The 18,108-nt window shown below is 45.4% G+C and overlaps 1 protein-coding gene across 3 annotated transcripts in view; it reads right to left on the bottom strand.

Annotated features, from left to right (window-relative positions):
- CACNA1E (calcium voltage-gated channel subunit alpha1 E) overlaps nucleotides 1-18,108 on the bottom strand; it is a 305,317-nt gene that overhangs the window by 21,434 nt on the left and 265,775 nt on the right. For all 3 annotated transcript variants that reach the window (XM_036833529.1, XM_036833538.1, XM_036833546.1), the window contains 6 exons: nucleotides 15,061-15,144; nucleotides 14,169-14,294; nucleotides 10,499-10,564; nucleotides 6,097-6,188; nucleotides 5,386-5,551; nucleotides 530-657 (listed from right to left, as the gene is read on the bottom strand). In XM_036833529.1, coding sequence (XP_036689424.1) covers nucleotides 530-657; nucleotides 5,386-5,551; nucleotides 6,097-6,188; nucleotides 10,499-10,564; nucleotides 14,169-14,294; nucleotides 15,061-15,144 — 662 coding nt within the window. The remainder of the gene's footprint in view (nucleotides 1-529; nucleotides 658-5,385; nucleotides 5,552-6,096; nucleotides 6,189-10,498; nucleotides 10,565-14,168; nucleotides 14,295-15,060; nucleotides 15,145-18,108) is intronic.

Here is an 18,108-nt window from a genome sequence, read left to right as displayed (position 1 = left end):
TCCATGCAATAAAAATCCACAAGTATTTAAGCAGTCAGTTAGAAGAATAACCTGCTTGCTTTTTTATATAATTTCAGAGTTATCTGAAACTGTACCTTTTGAGAGGGATGAGGGAGAGAAAAGACTAATGTCATTGACCATGGTGGCCAGATGTCCAGCTGGCCCCAAAAACCCTGGTCAACCCCCCTGGTGACTCAGAGGAGTCCAGTAACCATTTTGGAAGCTCCTCTAGGGACTGACTCAAACACTCTGAGGTGCAGACTGTGTACTGAGATAGGCAAAGAAAGGGAAAAGCCTGTCACAGAAGGAAAGAGAGGGGAAAGGAAGATAAAGAAGCTAAGTGGTCCATAACTGGCTTGATCCCAGAGCCAGTCTGAGGACCTGGCCTCTTCCACGGGCCACAACCAAGAGGAATCTCCTCTCCTTCTCTAACAGGCAAGCATGGGTGGCTCCAATTCCAACCTCTTCCTTGAGAACTCCAGAGGCCCTTGATATGGGCCTCACGGGGGGCGCCGAGAGGCCTACGCACCATGCCGCTCTGTCATACTCTGCCCAGACACGGACAAACTCGTCCAGGTGGTGAGGCCCCAGGATGGATGAGTCCCGAGTCAGGTACTCAAAGTTGTCCATGATGACGGCCACGAACAGGTTGAGCATCTGGAGGGCAAGGGGGAGAAGAGGAGTTAGGAGAAACCCAAAGCAGAAAAACAGGCTTCAAGGCAAATAAAGAATTCAGAAGTTTGTAAGGCTGAAGCTCCTAACCAAAGCACTGTTGATCCTGATGAAGGCAACGCAGCATTTTCACGACTGAACTACACGTGTCATTCTGCGTGCATTATGATTTCACTTTCCTATGCCACTTTATATTTGCAAAGTACTCCTCAGTCACTTTTGTTATCTATTAAATTTCTTTCATTGTTAGTGCAGCAGCAGAGGGAGTAGCAGCAGCAACACGTTCTCAAAGGCTAGAGGAAGTCAAGGCCCGACACCAAGCCCCCCTTCCAGCCTCCCTCCCCAACCCTTGCTCCCCAAAGCGGCCAGTGAGAGAACTGGTGGGATGCCTTAGAGCGGATGAAGGGCTCACTGTGCGACAACTTGAAGCTGTTCACGGCTCTTAAGTGCTTCCAAGACCCTGTTCTCCCGCTTATTTGTTCAACAACGTTTATTGTGCACCTACTATGTTCCAGACAGAGCTCCAGGTGCTGGGGGTGGGAGTTAAGAAAGGTCTGGTCCGAGATACATTTCCATAACTAGCTCGTTGCTTAAGGCACAGCAGGCGTTCACTAGATGTTGTTACTTGAATATTCTTAAAGACATTTAGTATTTAGCAGAGACTGTGATGTGTTGGAAACATACAAATGTTACATATTTTTTTAAGAGCCATGAAAGAAGCATGTACAGCAGGGACAAAAAGGAGTATGGGTTCGAATTTCATATAATTTTCATTTCATGAAATATTATTCATCTTTTGATTTTTTTTCTCAACTATTGAAAAATGTAAAAATCATTACTAGCTCATGGGCCATAGAAAAACAAGTGGTAAACTGGATTTGGCTTGTGGGCTATAGCTTGTGGAGCTCTATATAATCTTATCCAGATAATACAGGAAGCAACAGGAACCCCTAAAGGGGTTTAAACTAGGAGAGAGACCAAGGGCTATATACACTCAGAAAGAACACTTGGTCGCAATGTGGAAGGTGTGGAAGGTGGGCAGGAGACCAGGGGGAGAGTTTTGCGATGCTCCTGAACCAAGCCAGTGCCAGGACAGCAGCCTGGATAGAGAGTTTAAGGAGGTGGACTCAACAGGCCTCGACCACAGTGAACAGCACTTCTTTGTTGTTTCTTGGCCACCCAGCACCCATATACTGTACTTCTGGTCTCCTGGGGACACACCCCTTACCTATTCCCAGTTAATATGGTTTAGTGGGGCACCACCATGACCCAGGCCTCAACCAGCCATTGAATCCCATCCCCCTGGGCTACAGTGACTGGTGAGCCAATCAAGGCCAAGAAAATGGCATTGAATCTTCTGAGCAAGAGACTTGTTCTTCCTTGCTGGCCTTGAATATGTGGGGAGTGAGGTATACAGGTGCTGCTACAGCCGTCTTAGAGCCAAGGACTGGAGGTGTTGGAGAAAAGAGCTCACATGGAGAAGCCTGGGGAAGAGATCTGTCAATAAAGAAGGAAACCTAGTCCTGGGGATGTCATCTGAGCCCCAGATCAAGCTTGCTTAAGCCTGTGCTGCCAGACTCTTCATTTATATGAGCCGATAAAATCCCTTTTTGCTTAGGTCGGATGCAGCTGAACTTTCTGCCACTTGCAAGTGAAAGAACCTTGCCTGACAGAGATGAATTGGCTGTGGAGGTGAGCGAATAGGAGCCTCTGCTGCTGATTCCCAGGTTAAGTGGCTGGGTGGGTGGAGGTGCCAGATATGCAGACAGGATACACAGGATAAAGAGAAAGTCTGCAGGATGGAGTTGCTGGGAGTCTTCTCTGCAAGAGAGACTGCTGGCTGCATCCTAATAACCAGTCTCTTCTCTTCCTTCCTCCCTCCTCTCTCCCTTCCCTTCCTTCCTTCATTCTACTGCCTAGAATGGAAGTGGATGCCTGGAATCCAGCCGTCCTCTTACCATGAGGTTGAGGGACACTCCTTGGAAGTGCGGGAGCAAAAAGAGGGACGGGGTCTGGGGCACCAGCCACTCTGTGGAGCCACCGTAACCAGACTCACTGCCTTCTTCCAGGCTTCACTAACATGCCAGGAAAATAAACATCCCTCTTGGTGAATCTACTGTTATTTGAGGAGCTCCGCTTCAAGCAGCTGAACCTAATCCTAGCATGGACTTTTCTTTCTGTCACTGTGACTGGAGCCACAGTGAATTTATTCAATCACTGTCTGGGTTATAAAGGGGTTTCCATATACAATCATCCCTCGGTATCTGCTGGGAATTAGTTCCAGGACCTTCCCAGATACTAAAATGTGCAGATGCTCAAGTCCCTTATGTAAAATGGTATAGTATTAGGAATTCTCTTGTGGTCCAATGGTTAAGACTTGGCGCTTTCACCGCGGGAGCCCGGGTTCGATCCCTGGTTGTGGGGACTAAGATCCCGCAAGCCACGCGGCGCAGCCAAAAAAAAAAATGGTGTAGTATTTGCATATAACCTATGCACATCCTCCTGCATACTTTAAATCATCTCTAGATTGCTTATAATTCCTAATACAATGTAAATGCTACGTAAATAGCTGCTGGTATGCCGCAAGTTCAAGTTTTGGATTTTGGAACTTTCTGGAATTTTTTTTTTTTTTAACATTTTCAATCTGAGGTTGGTTGAACTCACGGATGCAGAACCCGCAGATAGGGCCGACTGTATCCACACATTTTCTTTACACTCCTTTCCGGATACCTATTATTAATGTTAACAAAAACTATTTGTATTATTATTGCTTTACATTTGCATAGTCTTCTATAGCGTTGTGTGCGTATTCACACCTACCATACGTTTAATGCTTGCTCTAACCTTTTGTGAAGCAGGTTTAATTACCACCAGCCTTTCAAGGACATAAGTGCTTCCTATACACATCTGTGTTCTTTAGCTCCAAGCACATAGCCGGGCACATCCCAACGCATCGGTAAATCTTTCTAGAGTGGTTGGCTTGAGTTGAGAAGCTGTGTGACTTGCCCAAGGTCACAGAGTCCGTGTAGGGCTGAGATTTGAAAGCAGATCATCTCATACTGACTATAGCCTCTATAAAAATAACATTCATGTGAATTATGCAGTAGCCTCCATCTCAAAATTCTAAAAGTACCTTCATAGTCGCTAATTAATTTTCCAGTTATATCTTTGGTTTCTTTTAAAATATTTATTAAACGCTTAAATGATGTAGGATAAAATGGAGATGTCTGCATGGCCTTCTATATGCTCCACTTCCTCCTATGATAAGCGCTGATACTCCTGTATGAGTTTCACCTTTCAGTTCTAGGTGATGGATGCACTGAAACTCACTGACGGCTTCACCCCAGTGTCTAGCTCAGTGTGAGCCTTTTAATGGCCACTCAATAAAAATGTGCCGAAAGTGCTGAATACAGGAATGAATAAACAAAAAAACTCCAATTTATACCATCATTCTAAATTTCCTTGCAGTTATTTTCATTATAGATTATACTTCCCTATTTCTAAGTAAGATAATATTTTCTGTTCTTTTTTCATCAAAAAACCTTTCACATCCATGAGAAGGAACACATGTATCAGCTCACTATACCGATAATACTCTTATCAGCAAGTACTTTTTCTTCCCATTTTACAGAAGCCACAAATGGGAAGGTGCCTTGGCCAAGGCTAGAACAGCAACAACGCCAATGTGGGCTCCCCAAGTCTCCGGTCAGTTCAACCCCTGCTACATCGGCCTGCCCACCACCCTTACCAGTCCGTTTGTTAGCCACTTCCCCACACCCAACAGCTGGACACATGGCAAGTCCCCTTGGGATCACTTTAAAGAGGTAGAAATTCCTGGACACCAAACAATTCACTTTGGGATTCCCAGCCATGAAGCTGACCACTTTTAAGTGGCGTTGCTTTAGTTTTAGATTTTTTCTGTAGCCGGTGGCATCAGCAGTGAAGCCGAGCTGAGGGATGTCAGGGTGGCCAGAAACGCCAGACTGACCCTTTCAGTGATCTGGTAGCACCTCGCCCATTATTCTCTTTATCACCGCTTGTGTGATTGTGCAGGGTAGAGATTTCTGGATGCTGCCGTGCCGAGTCATGTTTTCTCCCAGAGAAAGAATTAAGAAGGCACCTAGGGCTTCTCACTATTTTATAGGTGGGTGTGTGCCACGTACATTACTCAATATTTACTAATGCCCAAAGCAGTCATATCCTTTCATGTCTATCAAGCTGGCCAACTGTCACCGAACGTAGCGACATAAGAGAGAACCGCATCTATTACATTGTATATTGTCATCATCCTACTCTGATTAATGCTATCCCCTTACAGTTTCAAAGTACGTTTTCTCAAACAGTTCAAAGGTCTCTGAAAGAGAGAGAAAAGATTCTGAGCCTTGCTTGTGAGATAAAACACCAGAGATACAGAAGAGAAAGATTTACTCTGGGTCACAACTGAGTCAACGTGATAGTCAATACTCTATTCACTGAACCCTACCTACTCCCCGAATTAGCTCTTCTCACACAGTCCTCGCCTAGAAGCAGCAGAGACATCTCTCAGCCTTGGAAAGTCACCCACCCTGGCCTCCAAGAGCCTCCTTGAGGAGGACCTATTTCTCATCATGGGCTGGGGCTTGTGGTGGAACGTACACCGAGGGAAACCTCTCGCCTATTTATCAGAGGCGGGGACTGGGCCACATCTCAAGCCAAGATCACACTGCCGCTCACCAAGAAGGAACAGAAGAAGATGAAGGAGACGAAGTACACGTAGGCCAGGTCGGTGCCACAGCGCTCGCTCTCGCTCTGCCCCGATGGTGCGGTGGTGTCAGGCTCACAGCCCTTCTCCCCGAGGCACGACAGCATTATCTCCTGCCAGGCCTCGCCTGTGGCACTCCTGAGCCCAAAAGACAACTCGGTTAGTAGCAGCAGGTCTGCGTGTCCTAACCTCTCCTCAGCACTCTCCCCGACTCACCCATCTAGGCTTCTCTTACGCTCAGCCTCCTTCGAGTGCGATGGAGAGTGCCAGTGAGGTCTCTCTTGGGCTCTGCCACCTCACCCACTGCCTCTCCATCTTCTGTTGACAGTGGTAGAGAGGGCAGTGGGACTCTCTAAGACCCCACGTAAACCTGGTCATCCGTGGTTTCAGCCCTTAAATGGAATCTGGCCTGCAATCCATCCTCGCCTTCCCCCTCTCAAAGCCCTGGAGGACGTGCTGAAACTGCATTTTGCAAATCGACTACTGAGTCAAAGATGTGGAGGAAACGTTCTAAAGTCAAGTCATCGGAGCAGTTTTTCCTGCCCCCACTTCCGCCCCCATCCCACTGTCTATCCTCATAGGAGCAGAGTGAGCAGAGACAAAGGGGAACGGGAGGAAGAGGCAGGCCGACTGTTTCTCTCTCGCAGGAGAGCTCCGGCCACCACAGTTACGGATCCAGGTACCTGAAGAGTAGCATGAGGGACCCAAAGAAACTCCGGAAGTTGTTGTGCCGGTTGATGTGACTCTCCTCATCTAATTTTATGTTTCCAAAGACCTGGATGAGAAAAACAACAGAAAGCCCTAAGCATTATTGAGTAGCGGGATGTGTCCAGCACAGGATAGTAGATGCACCTGCAGGCTTGGTGAATTCACATGCGTGGCTCCTCCCGCTGGCCTAACCATGAAGCAGACAACTCAAAACCCAGGAAGGCTGGTAGACCCCATGTTCTTGGCTTGATATGCGGGAAGAGTTATATTCTCCAGTGAAGCAAAGAGGGTGAATGCTTGCAAGGACCATAGAAGACAAGATCTTTGAAAGCCATTCTGCTTAGATGTAGTTCCTCCCACACCTAATTTGGTCTTTTTATTTCTATGATACCTATTCACTATGGTACTCAAGCAGTCTGTCAAAGACATTACCCTATAATAGGCATGCAGGGAACGAGTTACCCCCCTCTTCCTGTCTCAGCTGGTAGTGATGAGAACATTTGTATTTGCAGAAGATGTGATTTATCCCTTATAAAGGATAAATAGGCAGATGCTGCCTTGGAATTTGCAAGCAGTTTAAGTCAGAGAAGGGTATCTCTATCTTCCTTGGGTATGTTCCCATCCGGAGAGTCACATCTCAGAAGTGTGATACATCTATAACCCAGAGTCCATGAGAATGAACACACACCAAGTCCAGGCCAATAGAATGAAGAATGTCTGGAAAACTGGATACTTGGAAAAGGAAAAAGAAAATGGATTTGGGCAGATCTGGCTATAGAGTGAGTTTACTAATCTGCTGTGGGTCGCTGGGCTTAGAATGAGGTCACTGTGCAACTTCATGTGAAAAAAAGAGGGAAAAGTCAGAGATCTTTATCTACAGTGAATAATGATGAGCTCTCAGACACAGTGCTGTCTGGAGCCAAGGTCGATTCCATGTCTCTCTAGATGGGAAGGGTGCCCTTACACGTGTACTTTCCTCCCCAGCCATGATTCAGATCTCAGGATCTACTCTCACGAGGCAATGTTTGTACAACCGAAGGCTTACAGGTCACTTTTCCGGCCTTTGAGATTATTTTCAGCCTGTATTTAACATGCTTCAGTTTACCTAATATGTGCTAAATGGAACACATTCCCCCCCCCCACCCAACAGTGTCTAGAATGTGCAATTGAGGAACAGTCTCTGCTATCTTGCTCAAATAGCTCCCACTGACATCTGCTTGGGGAATTTGTTCTCAACGCTGATTTTCAAAACCTAAATACTACTTGCCTCTCAGGGAGAATGGAGGTGGCAAGCTAGGCAGTGCTGGGGAGCAAGGGAAGGAGGGAGATAAGGCTGAGGGCCCCCAGTCAGACAAATAGTAGCACTGAAAAAAATCCCACCCAAACAATCAAACCTAGTTCTGGATGCCCCAGGAGGAAACTGTCACATATCCTTGCCCATGTTCACATCCCCTTCTGTCTTTCTTTACACCCACTTAACTCAAAATCCATAATTTATCCCTGATTCATCACACACACACAACTTACAGTGTATTTCCTCCCTGTGACACTTCTGAAGCCATCATTAGTTGTCCTCTTTACAATATTCTCGAATACCTTACCCAATTGTGAACTAGCTGGAGAGCACACTGTGATTTTACAAAAGTTATGTGTGTAATAGTCAAGGAATTACTGTCAAGCCAATAATGTATATCTATTATGAAGGTAGTGTTTAAATTTTTCCAGCTTTTTAAAAAGCTTTTCACTTAGTCCTTGTCATTAACCCAAATCTCCTACATCAAAAGGAAAGGCTATGGAAGAGAAAGAAGGTTTGATGAGACCCATCGGAACACTTAATGAAAGTACAGGCTTAAATCTGTTTCATTTGGGATTACAGAACTTTAGAACTAGAAGAGACCTGTAAAGCTATCTATCCAACTCCTCTACTGCACTGGTGATGGGGTTAAGACCCAGAGAGGTTCAGTGACCTGACCAAGTTTGCACAGCTGGTCAGTGGTGGAGCTGAGGCTGGAAGCCTGTAGCCCCAGGACTCTCCCAAACCCAGCAAGTTACTCCTCCCTTCCATCTTCAGATTTCTCTGCAAAGCTCTCTTCTTCTAAGAAGCCCTTGAAAGTTCAGAATAATGGTGCATCTCACAGATACCTCCTATTGCTATTCATATCTTTCCAATGCTGGTCTACTTTCCTTTTGCTTTTCTGTTTGTATGGATCCCTCTGCTTTGTTATGACTGTATGAGACACAACCTTTCTAGGTACAAGCTAGGTGTCTGCTTTGTGCGTGGTGTGGGGTCTCTGTCATGGGACAGGATGAAGATGGCCAGCTAAAGGTAAGTCACAGTGGGAATGGCATTCATGTCTTGGTGGAATGGAAATAGTGATCTTATTTTTTGGAAATAAGTCTAAGGGCAATAAATTATTACACATTGTGGTCACTGTAAATATCACAATTTCACAACTGAAGAACTCCTATCTCCCACTAAAGGGTCAGAGAAATACTTGTGTGTGCTTGTTGGTGGGAGGAGAGACAGTGCAGAGAACTTGCAGTACAGTAGGAACATGGGCTGCAGAGCAGACAGAGCTGAGATTTAAACTCAGCTCTCCCACTTACTATCTGAGATCTTGAGTGTGTTACAAGTTACTTAACCACGCTAAGCAACAGTGGAGACAATGAAACCCACATATAAACATTTTCACATCACTCCTGAATACATCAGTCATGTATCTTGTGTGGTGTGTGTGTGTGTGTGTGTGTGTGTGTGTGTGTGTGTGTGTGTGTGTGTGTGTGTGTGTGTGTGTAATATATATATTTGCGGGGAGAGAGAGAAAGTGAGGGAGAGAAAGGGAGGCAGGAGTGGGTAAGAATATCTATTTAGCACAGTGTCTGGAACACTCAGGAATTCAAGTGATGGTAAACGGTATTACCATCATCATCAGTAGTATTACTAACGGGTTAGTATTAGAGATGGTGTTATTCTAGTTTATTTTGCTGGAAGATGAAAAGGGGATAAGAACTATTTTAAGCATGGACCAAAAAAAAAAAAGAACCCTAATTTAATCAAGTTTCATTTGGCCGTTCAAGAACATTTTAATTCTAGAATCAAATATTTGAGAGTTTGGATGGACTTAATAGAAGTCATCAAGCCAATCTTCCACTTCAGCTGGGATTCAGCTTGCACCCACCTCTGACATCATCATTAAAGCTCTACCGAAATATCCTCCGTGAAGGAGAACTCATTACTTTTCAACCAAATCTCACATTTTTTGACACTTGACATTCTATTGTATTTTTGGAGAACAAAACTCTCCAGTAATGGGATCAGAAGATGAACAAAATTTGGAAGTGCAGGCAAGAGAGAGGAACAAAAAGAAGACATTTCAGAGAAGCGCTCGAAAGGGCTGCTGACACGGCAAGCCTGGGGGATGCGTGCAGTGGCTCCAGATGGCAGCCGCCGTTGAGAAGGCAGCTGGCCGTTCAAAGGCAGCCAGACCACCTGAATGCAGAGACTCCCACTTGGCTGAGGTCCTACGCTGGGGTTTAGTCTCCAAATCTCCAAGTCAGAAAATCAGCCTCTTGGAGCCCAGCAGAGAACCTGTGTATCCAACTAGACAGGTGCATGGGATGTGCTGCTGGTTGTTTATGGTAGGAGTTCACCCACCACAAATGACAGCTGCCTTTGAAAGATCTTTTGGCCTCTTCTGCTCAGTGGGCTTCTGGTTACCTGCATAAGTACCCAGGGTGGGAACCTCATCCACTTCTCAATTCCGAAACTGGAAAGGATGTGGTAACCAAGGAGAACCATCCAGCGAGCTGCGTGGTCCTTTGACAGGCATCTGCTGGGATGTGGCCCTTGGGTTTCCTGAGTATTGGGCACACTGCCAGGAACTCTGAGCTGTTCCCAGTGGTGGGTCTTAGGGCATCAATCTCAGCCATTTGGGATGTAACTCGCATACATTTTGTGTCGCAGTCTGCAGAAGAACAACCACCTGACCTTCTTTTAGGTCTGGCTCAAATATGGGAGGGTCCTGAGATACGGATCATCACGAGCCTCACCCTATCCTTAGTCTTGGGGGGGAACCCCTCTGGCTAAGAACAGCAGTGTCATCTTCACTGGAGTCCAGCTGCTTATGAGGCAGCACCATGACCTGACAACCTCAGAGGAAGCCCCTGTATCAGACCACCCTGACCATCTGGGCAACCCGAGTGGGGAACCCTGCGCATGTGAATTCCCAAGGTCATATTGCAACAAGATCTTGGGAGCAAGCCTCAGGGCAAGAAGGGATTCTTTAAAGGACCTCAATCCTGTAGGCTCAGGCTAGAAAGCCAGAGACAACCTGGGCAACAACTGTCCCCCACCAGAGCCCTGATGCACCCTCTCACCTGCATCCCAATGATGGCATAGATGAAGAAAAGCATGGCAATCAGAAGGCAGACGTAGGGGAGGGCCTGGAAGGAAAGCAGAGACACAACCATGAATTTAAAGGCAGGCAGCTCCAAGGTCAACAACCTGCAGCACGGACAGTACAGGAACTCTTGTCCTGAGACTGACTTAAACACAGGCCTGGGGCTCTCTATTCCCCCAGAATGTTCTATTTTGGGATTCCATACTTGTGCAGATGTCCACATCCTCTGACAGATATGTAAGCTGGTGGCCCCAGAGAGGCTTGTAATTTCCCCTCTGTCGAGAATATTCCCTGACCCACAAGTGTGTGGCCCATATCTCCAAGGGAGAGTTGGGAAAACTTCTTGGGATTGGGATTCATCCCACTCTGTATGCAGAATATTAATAACCTGGGCAGTTGTGATGCAAATTACACAGCAAGCATCTAGCTTTGGCTCCCAAATCCCTGTATTACCCTTCCCACCCCCTCGCTCAATGTGAGGTTCATAACGGAGCATTTGGAAGCAAAATGAAATGGCTGGGGTCTCAGTTGCTGGTCAGTTCCTAGCAGGCTCCTTCAAGCTCTGATGAAACATCTTTTTCCAATGTTTAAGCATCCTGACCTTTCATTCTGTGTCACGCAAAATTCCAAAAAGGCTTTCAAAGTGTGAGCCATCACAATACCCTGCCATGAAGCCACATGGCACAAAATTCCATCCTGTGCAAGCTAACTGCCACTCTGGGATGACAACACTTTACTGATGGGGGTGAAAGGGCGAGTGGAAGAGACAGAAGGCAGGGAACTGCCCCTGGTGGCTGGGAGAGGATGGAGACATAGGGCAGTTTGGTTTGGAGGCCAGGGTGGGCATTATAATTCTGGGGTGATCTCAGTGCTGACATGGAAGCCCCTCTTCTTTACCACCCAAGAAGCCTCCCTGGCAGTTCATGCAACTCCGAGTCTCCACTCTCTCTCGAGTGTGTACAGCACAACTCCCCGGAGAGCAGTTGAAGGCTTTCAGACTGCATGAACCAGGCAGAGCTTATCAACAGAGCTAACTAAATGAAGAGCCCTGGGAGACTTTTACAACTTGAATAAAGAATAACATTAAAATGCAATAGAGGGGTTTCCCTGGTGGTGCAGTGGTTAAGAATCTGCCTGCCATTGCAGGGGACACGGGTTCAAGCTCTGGCCCAGGAAGATCCCACATGCCGCATAGCAACTAAGCCCGTGTGCCACAACTACTGAGCCTGAGCTCTAGAGCCCACAAGCCACAATTACTGAGCCCACGTGCCACAATTACTGAAGCCTGTGCGCCTAGAGCCCGTGCTCCGCAACAAGATAAGCCATGACAATGAGAAGCCCGCTCACCGCAACTAGAGAAAGCCTGCACAGCAACGAAGACTCAACAGAGCCAAAAATAAATAAATAAATAAATAAATTTATTAAAAAAAAATGCAATAGAGAGTTGGTGGGAGAATCCTTTGTCCAGTGGAGTGCTGATTCTCAAGATCTGTGAGGAGCGACTACACCCCGAGGGGGCATGTGAAGACACCATCTGCTGAAAGGAAGGAGTAGGGAGGCAGGTTTCTCTCCCAGCTTTGAGGAGAGGACCAAAGAGTCATCCTCATCTCTCTTCTTGTCATGTGGTAAATTCCAACACAAAATAAGGAAAAGAGAGAAGAACTGAGTAGGGGTCAGTGGTGGAGAACTGGGTGATGCTCAGGGTGGGGGGTGGGGAAGGTAGAGGCAGGGGCAACACTGTTTACACGGTGTTACTTTCTGCCGTGTATGCGCAGAGGCAGCCTTTGTTAAACCAGCTTCAAGAAAACAACTTCTACACTGTGTCCCAGGGCTGCACCCATCCATCACAGTGTCACCTGGAGGCAGATTCAGCTGTCTTCACTGTTCTCTCTCTATTCACTGGAATAAGCCAACCATTTGGTCATCAATTTTTGACATGCTTTTCTCTGCCCTCGATGGTATACACTTTTACAGAGAATCAGTGATCATGAGAATATGACAGGCTGACACATATTTCTTAAGAGACTCACTAACAACTGTAACTTGTTGCACAGGCCTCTATAAAAAGATTTGAAGACCATCTTGTGTTTCAAATTCTAAATCCAGATCCACCCGAGACTCAAATGGTAAATTCTTGCTAAGGTTTTCGATTTCTCCTCTGTCACTGAGCTTTGGAGAAATAGTTTACATTGAGGTGACACCTCTGTGGGAGTCACAGCACCAAACAATTACTCTGAATACAATAAAAATGTCAAGGTTGCTCGTGGGACCCTGAGCATCCTTACAACTGGCCTCACATCTCAGATCCCCAGGACTTTGCTGAAGAAGTAAATCAGTAATGATGGTGTGGCGTGAAGTCCCTTTCAAGTGACAAGAAACCATGAATTCACTGACAAGCTTTCTTTAGCTCAATTTGTAATTAAAATGTACAAACAATTAAAATAAAGAAGGCAATTCAATAAATTCATGATTTTTCATCTTTGAATCAATTTCATCAAATATATATATATATATTTTTTTTAATTAATTAATTTATTCATTTATTTTTGGCTGTATTGGGTCTTCGTTTCTGTGCGAGGGCTTTCTCTAGTTGTGGCAAGCGGGGGCCACTCTTCATCGCGGTGCGCGGGCCTCTCACTGTCGCGGCCTCTCTTGTTGCAGAGCACAGGCTCCAGACGCGCAGGCTCAGCAGTTGTGGCTCACGGGCCTAGTCGGTCCGTGGCATGTGGGATCCTCCCAGACCAGGGCTCGAACCCATGTCCCCTGCATTGGCAGGCAGATTCTCAACCACTGCGCCACCAGGGAAGCCCCGAATATATTTTTAAAGTACATTCATTGAAAGACTCTTTTTTATAGGAGGAAAATAGTAGGCTTTTGAGCAGCATTGATGTCCCCCAAAGCTGAAAAACAAACTAATTATATTTGTTAGAGCTTGAAGATATTGAAATATGTTTGGAAAACTTCTTTTACTGGAAGTCTCTGCCATTAAAGTGGATCTCAGGTATCAATTTTTAACTTGTTTATTACATATACATCTCTGTACGGCTCCATGAGATCATTCAAAAGAAGCTCACCATATTAACCTTGCCCAGATACCCTATTGGTTTGTGGGACGCAGAGGTGACCATTAGCGTGCCGTATATTCAGTGGTTCAAGAAATACACACTAATGATGACATGGGTGGGACTGGTATGAATCATCTTGTTATCAAACACAACTCAAGGAGTCCTTTGAAATACCGTTCTGTGAAATAAAGCCACGGATGAATCCCTGAAAAATGCAGAGGATATGTGACTACAGGTGGCTGGCTCTGTCCGTGGATGGGATTGCCCAGGGCATATTGAAATACCTTGGGAGGGAGCACACCTCATAAAACGAGCCCCCTGCCTCAGTGGACAGAGAAGGTAACTGAGTTACAAAGTTGGGGTGATTTTTTAGCATGAGATTCTGGCCAATTAGTCATAAGCTAATCGCTGCCTGGCCAAGTTGTGTTGTAACTAAGAACCGCTGTGTTTATCTAACGCTTCTGACAAACGCCCATCCCCAGAGGCGAGGGGACTTGTGGAATCATGCTGCGTTGCCTGGAGTGCTGTCTGATGTGACAGGGCCGCTGCAACCCTCAGAGGGGAGGAGCTTGTGCCCTTTACCTTAAAGGACTGCACGAAGGTCCAAAGTAAAATACGGATGGTGTAGCCTTGACGCAGAAGCTTGATGAGGCGGGCGGCTCGGAAGAGCTTCAGAAAGCTCATATTGAAGCCACTGGTGTTCACCAGCTGGTGGATCAAAAGGAAACATATCATTAGTGACATTATGGTCATTTAGAACATCTAAGCACTGGTATTTGTGTGTTTATCTCTCATTCAGATCATAGAATGGAACATGGATGCTGTCTTTTGTTTTTAACCCCATTTCCAGCTGATGGGCCAGTGGGGACCATCTCTCACAGCCTCCCCAGGACTGCCCTCTAAGGAAGGCATGGAACTACCACAGACGGATGCCCCGCATACAACTGACAAAACTGGCCTCCCCAGTCTTCTCTAATGGCCTCCCCAGTCTTCTCTATGTGGTCCTAACTCTGCACTTGGATGCCAGAGGGCAGACCTAACAATCTCTCTTGCACGTGATGGCCCTCCAATATTCAAAGACTTGTGATGAGCTCTCCAAGTCTTCCTTAGGGTGAACCATTTCAGGGAAACAGTTCAGGTCTAACAACTCTGAGGGCGAAGACCCTGTGCCTCTTTTGTGTCTCCCAAAGAATCTAGCAGGACACTGTGTACACTCGGCCTCTCCTGGGCCCTCTATCCCATTCACCCCCATTGGATGGCTGCTATCTTGAGTGGTGCAAATGGGACCAAGCCTTCCATGAGATCCAGCGCCATCCAATGTTCCCATTTTATGGCAAAAGCTCAGGAATGAGGAAGTGAATAGGGGGCTGCACATTGGGTTTGTGCAGTTAAAAATGGACTGAATGTGCAGAGAATTTTTTTTTAATGCAACTCCAGGGCCGAGCCTAAAGAGAAGGATCAAGGAGCCATTCACCTTGCTGTCTGTCAGAATAATTTCTGTGATACTGCCGATCACGGTGATGAAGTCAAAGATATTCCAGGTATCTCGGAAATAGTTCTGCCAAGTGAATTCAGCCATGGGAGCATCAGGAAAAAAAAGGAAAAGAAAACACGGGAGAAAATGGAAAAAAAGACATCTTTCATGACATAACTTTGTCACTTGGAATTAAAACTTGTCAATTCCAGGACAAGTTCATTCTAACTTTGGCTTTAGTTTCCTATTTCTAACCAAAAATGCTGTTTCTCCTTCACTAATTTGAGAGTTTCTCATTTGGGAAGCAGTTTCATCACTATTTGGAGACCTTGTTTTTGAAGCCGTCACTAAAAAGTTACATTTAAAAAAGTGTAAGATTTTTTAATGTAATATTACATAAAAATATGTAAGAAAGAGATTTGTGGCCTAGAACATTTTGATATCCAAAAATGAAAGATCATAATTGTCACCTACAAGACCATAAAATTATTTACAGTATTACTCTAAGGTTTTCTATAACTTCTAAATTATTTATATAGTATCATGTGACCCTATAAATATACAGTTCTGACTTTCAACTAACAATAAAATTCACAGAGACGTCCTAAGTAACTAAAGATCAAAGATGTGTCAAAAATCTCTTCCTAACTCCATTGAGCCTTTTCACACCAACTGCTGACTGGCAATAGGATGAACAAACTCATCTTTCCCCTCCTTCCCTGCTCTGTTACACCTTTCGAGGAGGTGTAACTAAATAAAATACAAGGAAGCAGTAATAGAATGAGTGGGTTAAAGGAAACGAAGAAGTAAAGGACCTGGATAATGCACCAGCCAGCCAACGTTAAGCTAAATAGAGAAAGTGGGCTCTGCTCCCATCTCCAGTGCTCTGGTGAAAACAGATCTTGGACTATATTCCTTAAAAGAAACAGAATACTTAGGACTCCAAAACGTTACCCACTTGCCCTTGGGTGGCACTTCCCATAAGAGACCCTCAGAGCACTGCAAAATACACCCTCTTCCATCCCCACAACTGGCATTCATGAATCCATGCCAGATTTTGTGCCAGGTCCTCCCTTGGCATTCTTTCAGTTCATTTATTCCTCCCATGGATGCTATAAGTAGGTAGTGATAAATACCTCATAAATTACTGAGTGGTAGGGCTAGCAAGAAGAATGGGTAGAGATATGCGATAGAGAGAGAAATGTTCTGGGGAGAGAGAAGGTACGTTTATGAGCACCTACTCAGGACTAGCCACCTTAGGTATATTCCCTCATGGGACACACACACAGTATCTAAGGCTATATGGCAGCTATTGTTATCCTCCTTCTATGAATGAGAAAACTGAGGCTTAGGAAGGCCTGTCTGATTGCAAAGTCACAGACACCTGCCAGGCATGTACAGAAACTAAGCACACAGCCTCCCAGGCATGTACAGAAACTAAGCACACAGCCTCACAAACTCACTGCTGTTAAGGATGACTACCTCAGGAGTGGGGTCAAGTTGAGTCTCTGAGTTCCTCAATTCTCAGTGCTCTCCTATTACCAACCTGGGGTGAGCTTCCTAATTCTTGGTTAGATCCCTATATAAGAGCTAGAATATAAAACTAGCTCTCAGGGGACAGAAGCCCTAGATTCCAGTAGAGGAGGCCTTACAATACAGTATGGTAGAGCACAGCATAGCATAGTACAGACTAGTAGATTATGGTGGACAAAGTGTGGGCTTTGAAGCCAGAGAGACCAGGATCTGAACACTGGCTCTGCCTTTTAGTAACCTTGTGCAAAGTACTGAATCTTCTTGAGCCCTAGCTCATCCGTATAAGAAGAAAACCATAATGGCCATCTAATAGAGTTCTTATGAAGCTAAAATGAATAATACATAAAGCTTTTGGTACTTAGTAGACAACCAATGTATGTCAATTCTCTCCCTCTTTCTTTTTCCTCTTCCTTCCTTTTCTATTCCCACTCCACTTTCCAATTCTACTGCCTTTTATTCTGTAATCTTCAAAAAGCAACACAATTTTTCTGAACTTCAATTTCCTCATTTAAAATAACAACAACAACGATAATGACAGTTTCTGCCATGCCTATTTCAGAGTCATTGAGAAGATCTGAAAAACAGTATATACTAGGGCGTTCTGAAAATCTACAGTACTATATCAATGAAAAGACTTATTTGGGACTAGTGGTGCCTTTTATAGTGTGAGAATGCTTCTAGACCTTGAATGAAAATACAGGGGTGAAGGTGGGAAGGAGGCAGGCTTTGGGGCCAAATCATCTAGTTAAGCCTGTAAGCATGTATTCGGCATTCACCATAATTTGACACAGAATTGGGGACTTAAGTCACAGACGACGCCAGTCCGACATGCAAATAATCAAGATGCAGAGAAAAACGTTCCCTGTTTTTACACAGGCTTCCCCCACCCCCTGCTCCTCCTGCCCAGGGCCAGACTGTATTATAATGGCATCTTTGTTGCTGGTAGTTTACTTTTCTTTATTTCTCCAAGACTCAAAAGGGAGTCAAACAACCAACAATACAGCCACCTGCAATGGGTTCCCTTCAACACTCCTCCCCAAACCATCAAATCAATGACTTCAAAGAACCACCAGGAAACCAGAAGCAAACCCCACCATCAACACTCACAACCATCAAGCCGAGGCCAGAGTCCCTGTTCAAGCTGCCACCAGACAAACCCATATTCAGATAATAAGCTGAGTTTCTCTTCTTGCAGGGAAAGCCATATACATATAATTTGAAATGGTAGCTCACACACAAAATAAGTGTGAAACAGCTGTTGGGTGGGTTTATCTGCAGCCCACTGATCTCACTGTAAACACTGAGCCAAGGGTGGCAAAGAGGATTATTTTGTTTACAGGACACTGAAGTGAAGGGCTAGGTTTGCTTAACACTCTTGATGGCAGATGCGAGAATCTGCCAAACAACTATAATTAGTAGTTGAGGAGAAGGAAAAGGAGGACTCATGCCAGAAAAACTCAACCCAACCCTCCCCAAACCAATTCCAGAAACTGCCCCCCCCGACCCCACACTTAC

This window comes from Balaenoptera musculus, chromosome 1 (assembly GCF_009873245.2).
Source record: "Balaenoptera musculus isolate JJ_BM4_2016_0621 chromosome 1, mBalMus1.pri.v3, whole genome shotgun sequence".
Classification (NCBI taxonomy): Eukaryota; Metazoa; Chordata; class Mammalia; order Artiodactyla; family Balaenopteridae; genus Balaenoptera; species Balaenoptera musculus.
This window is presented reverse-complemented; position numbering and strand designations above follow the sequence as displayed.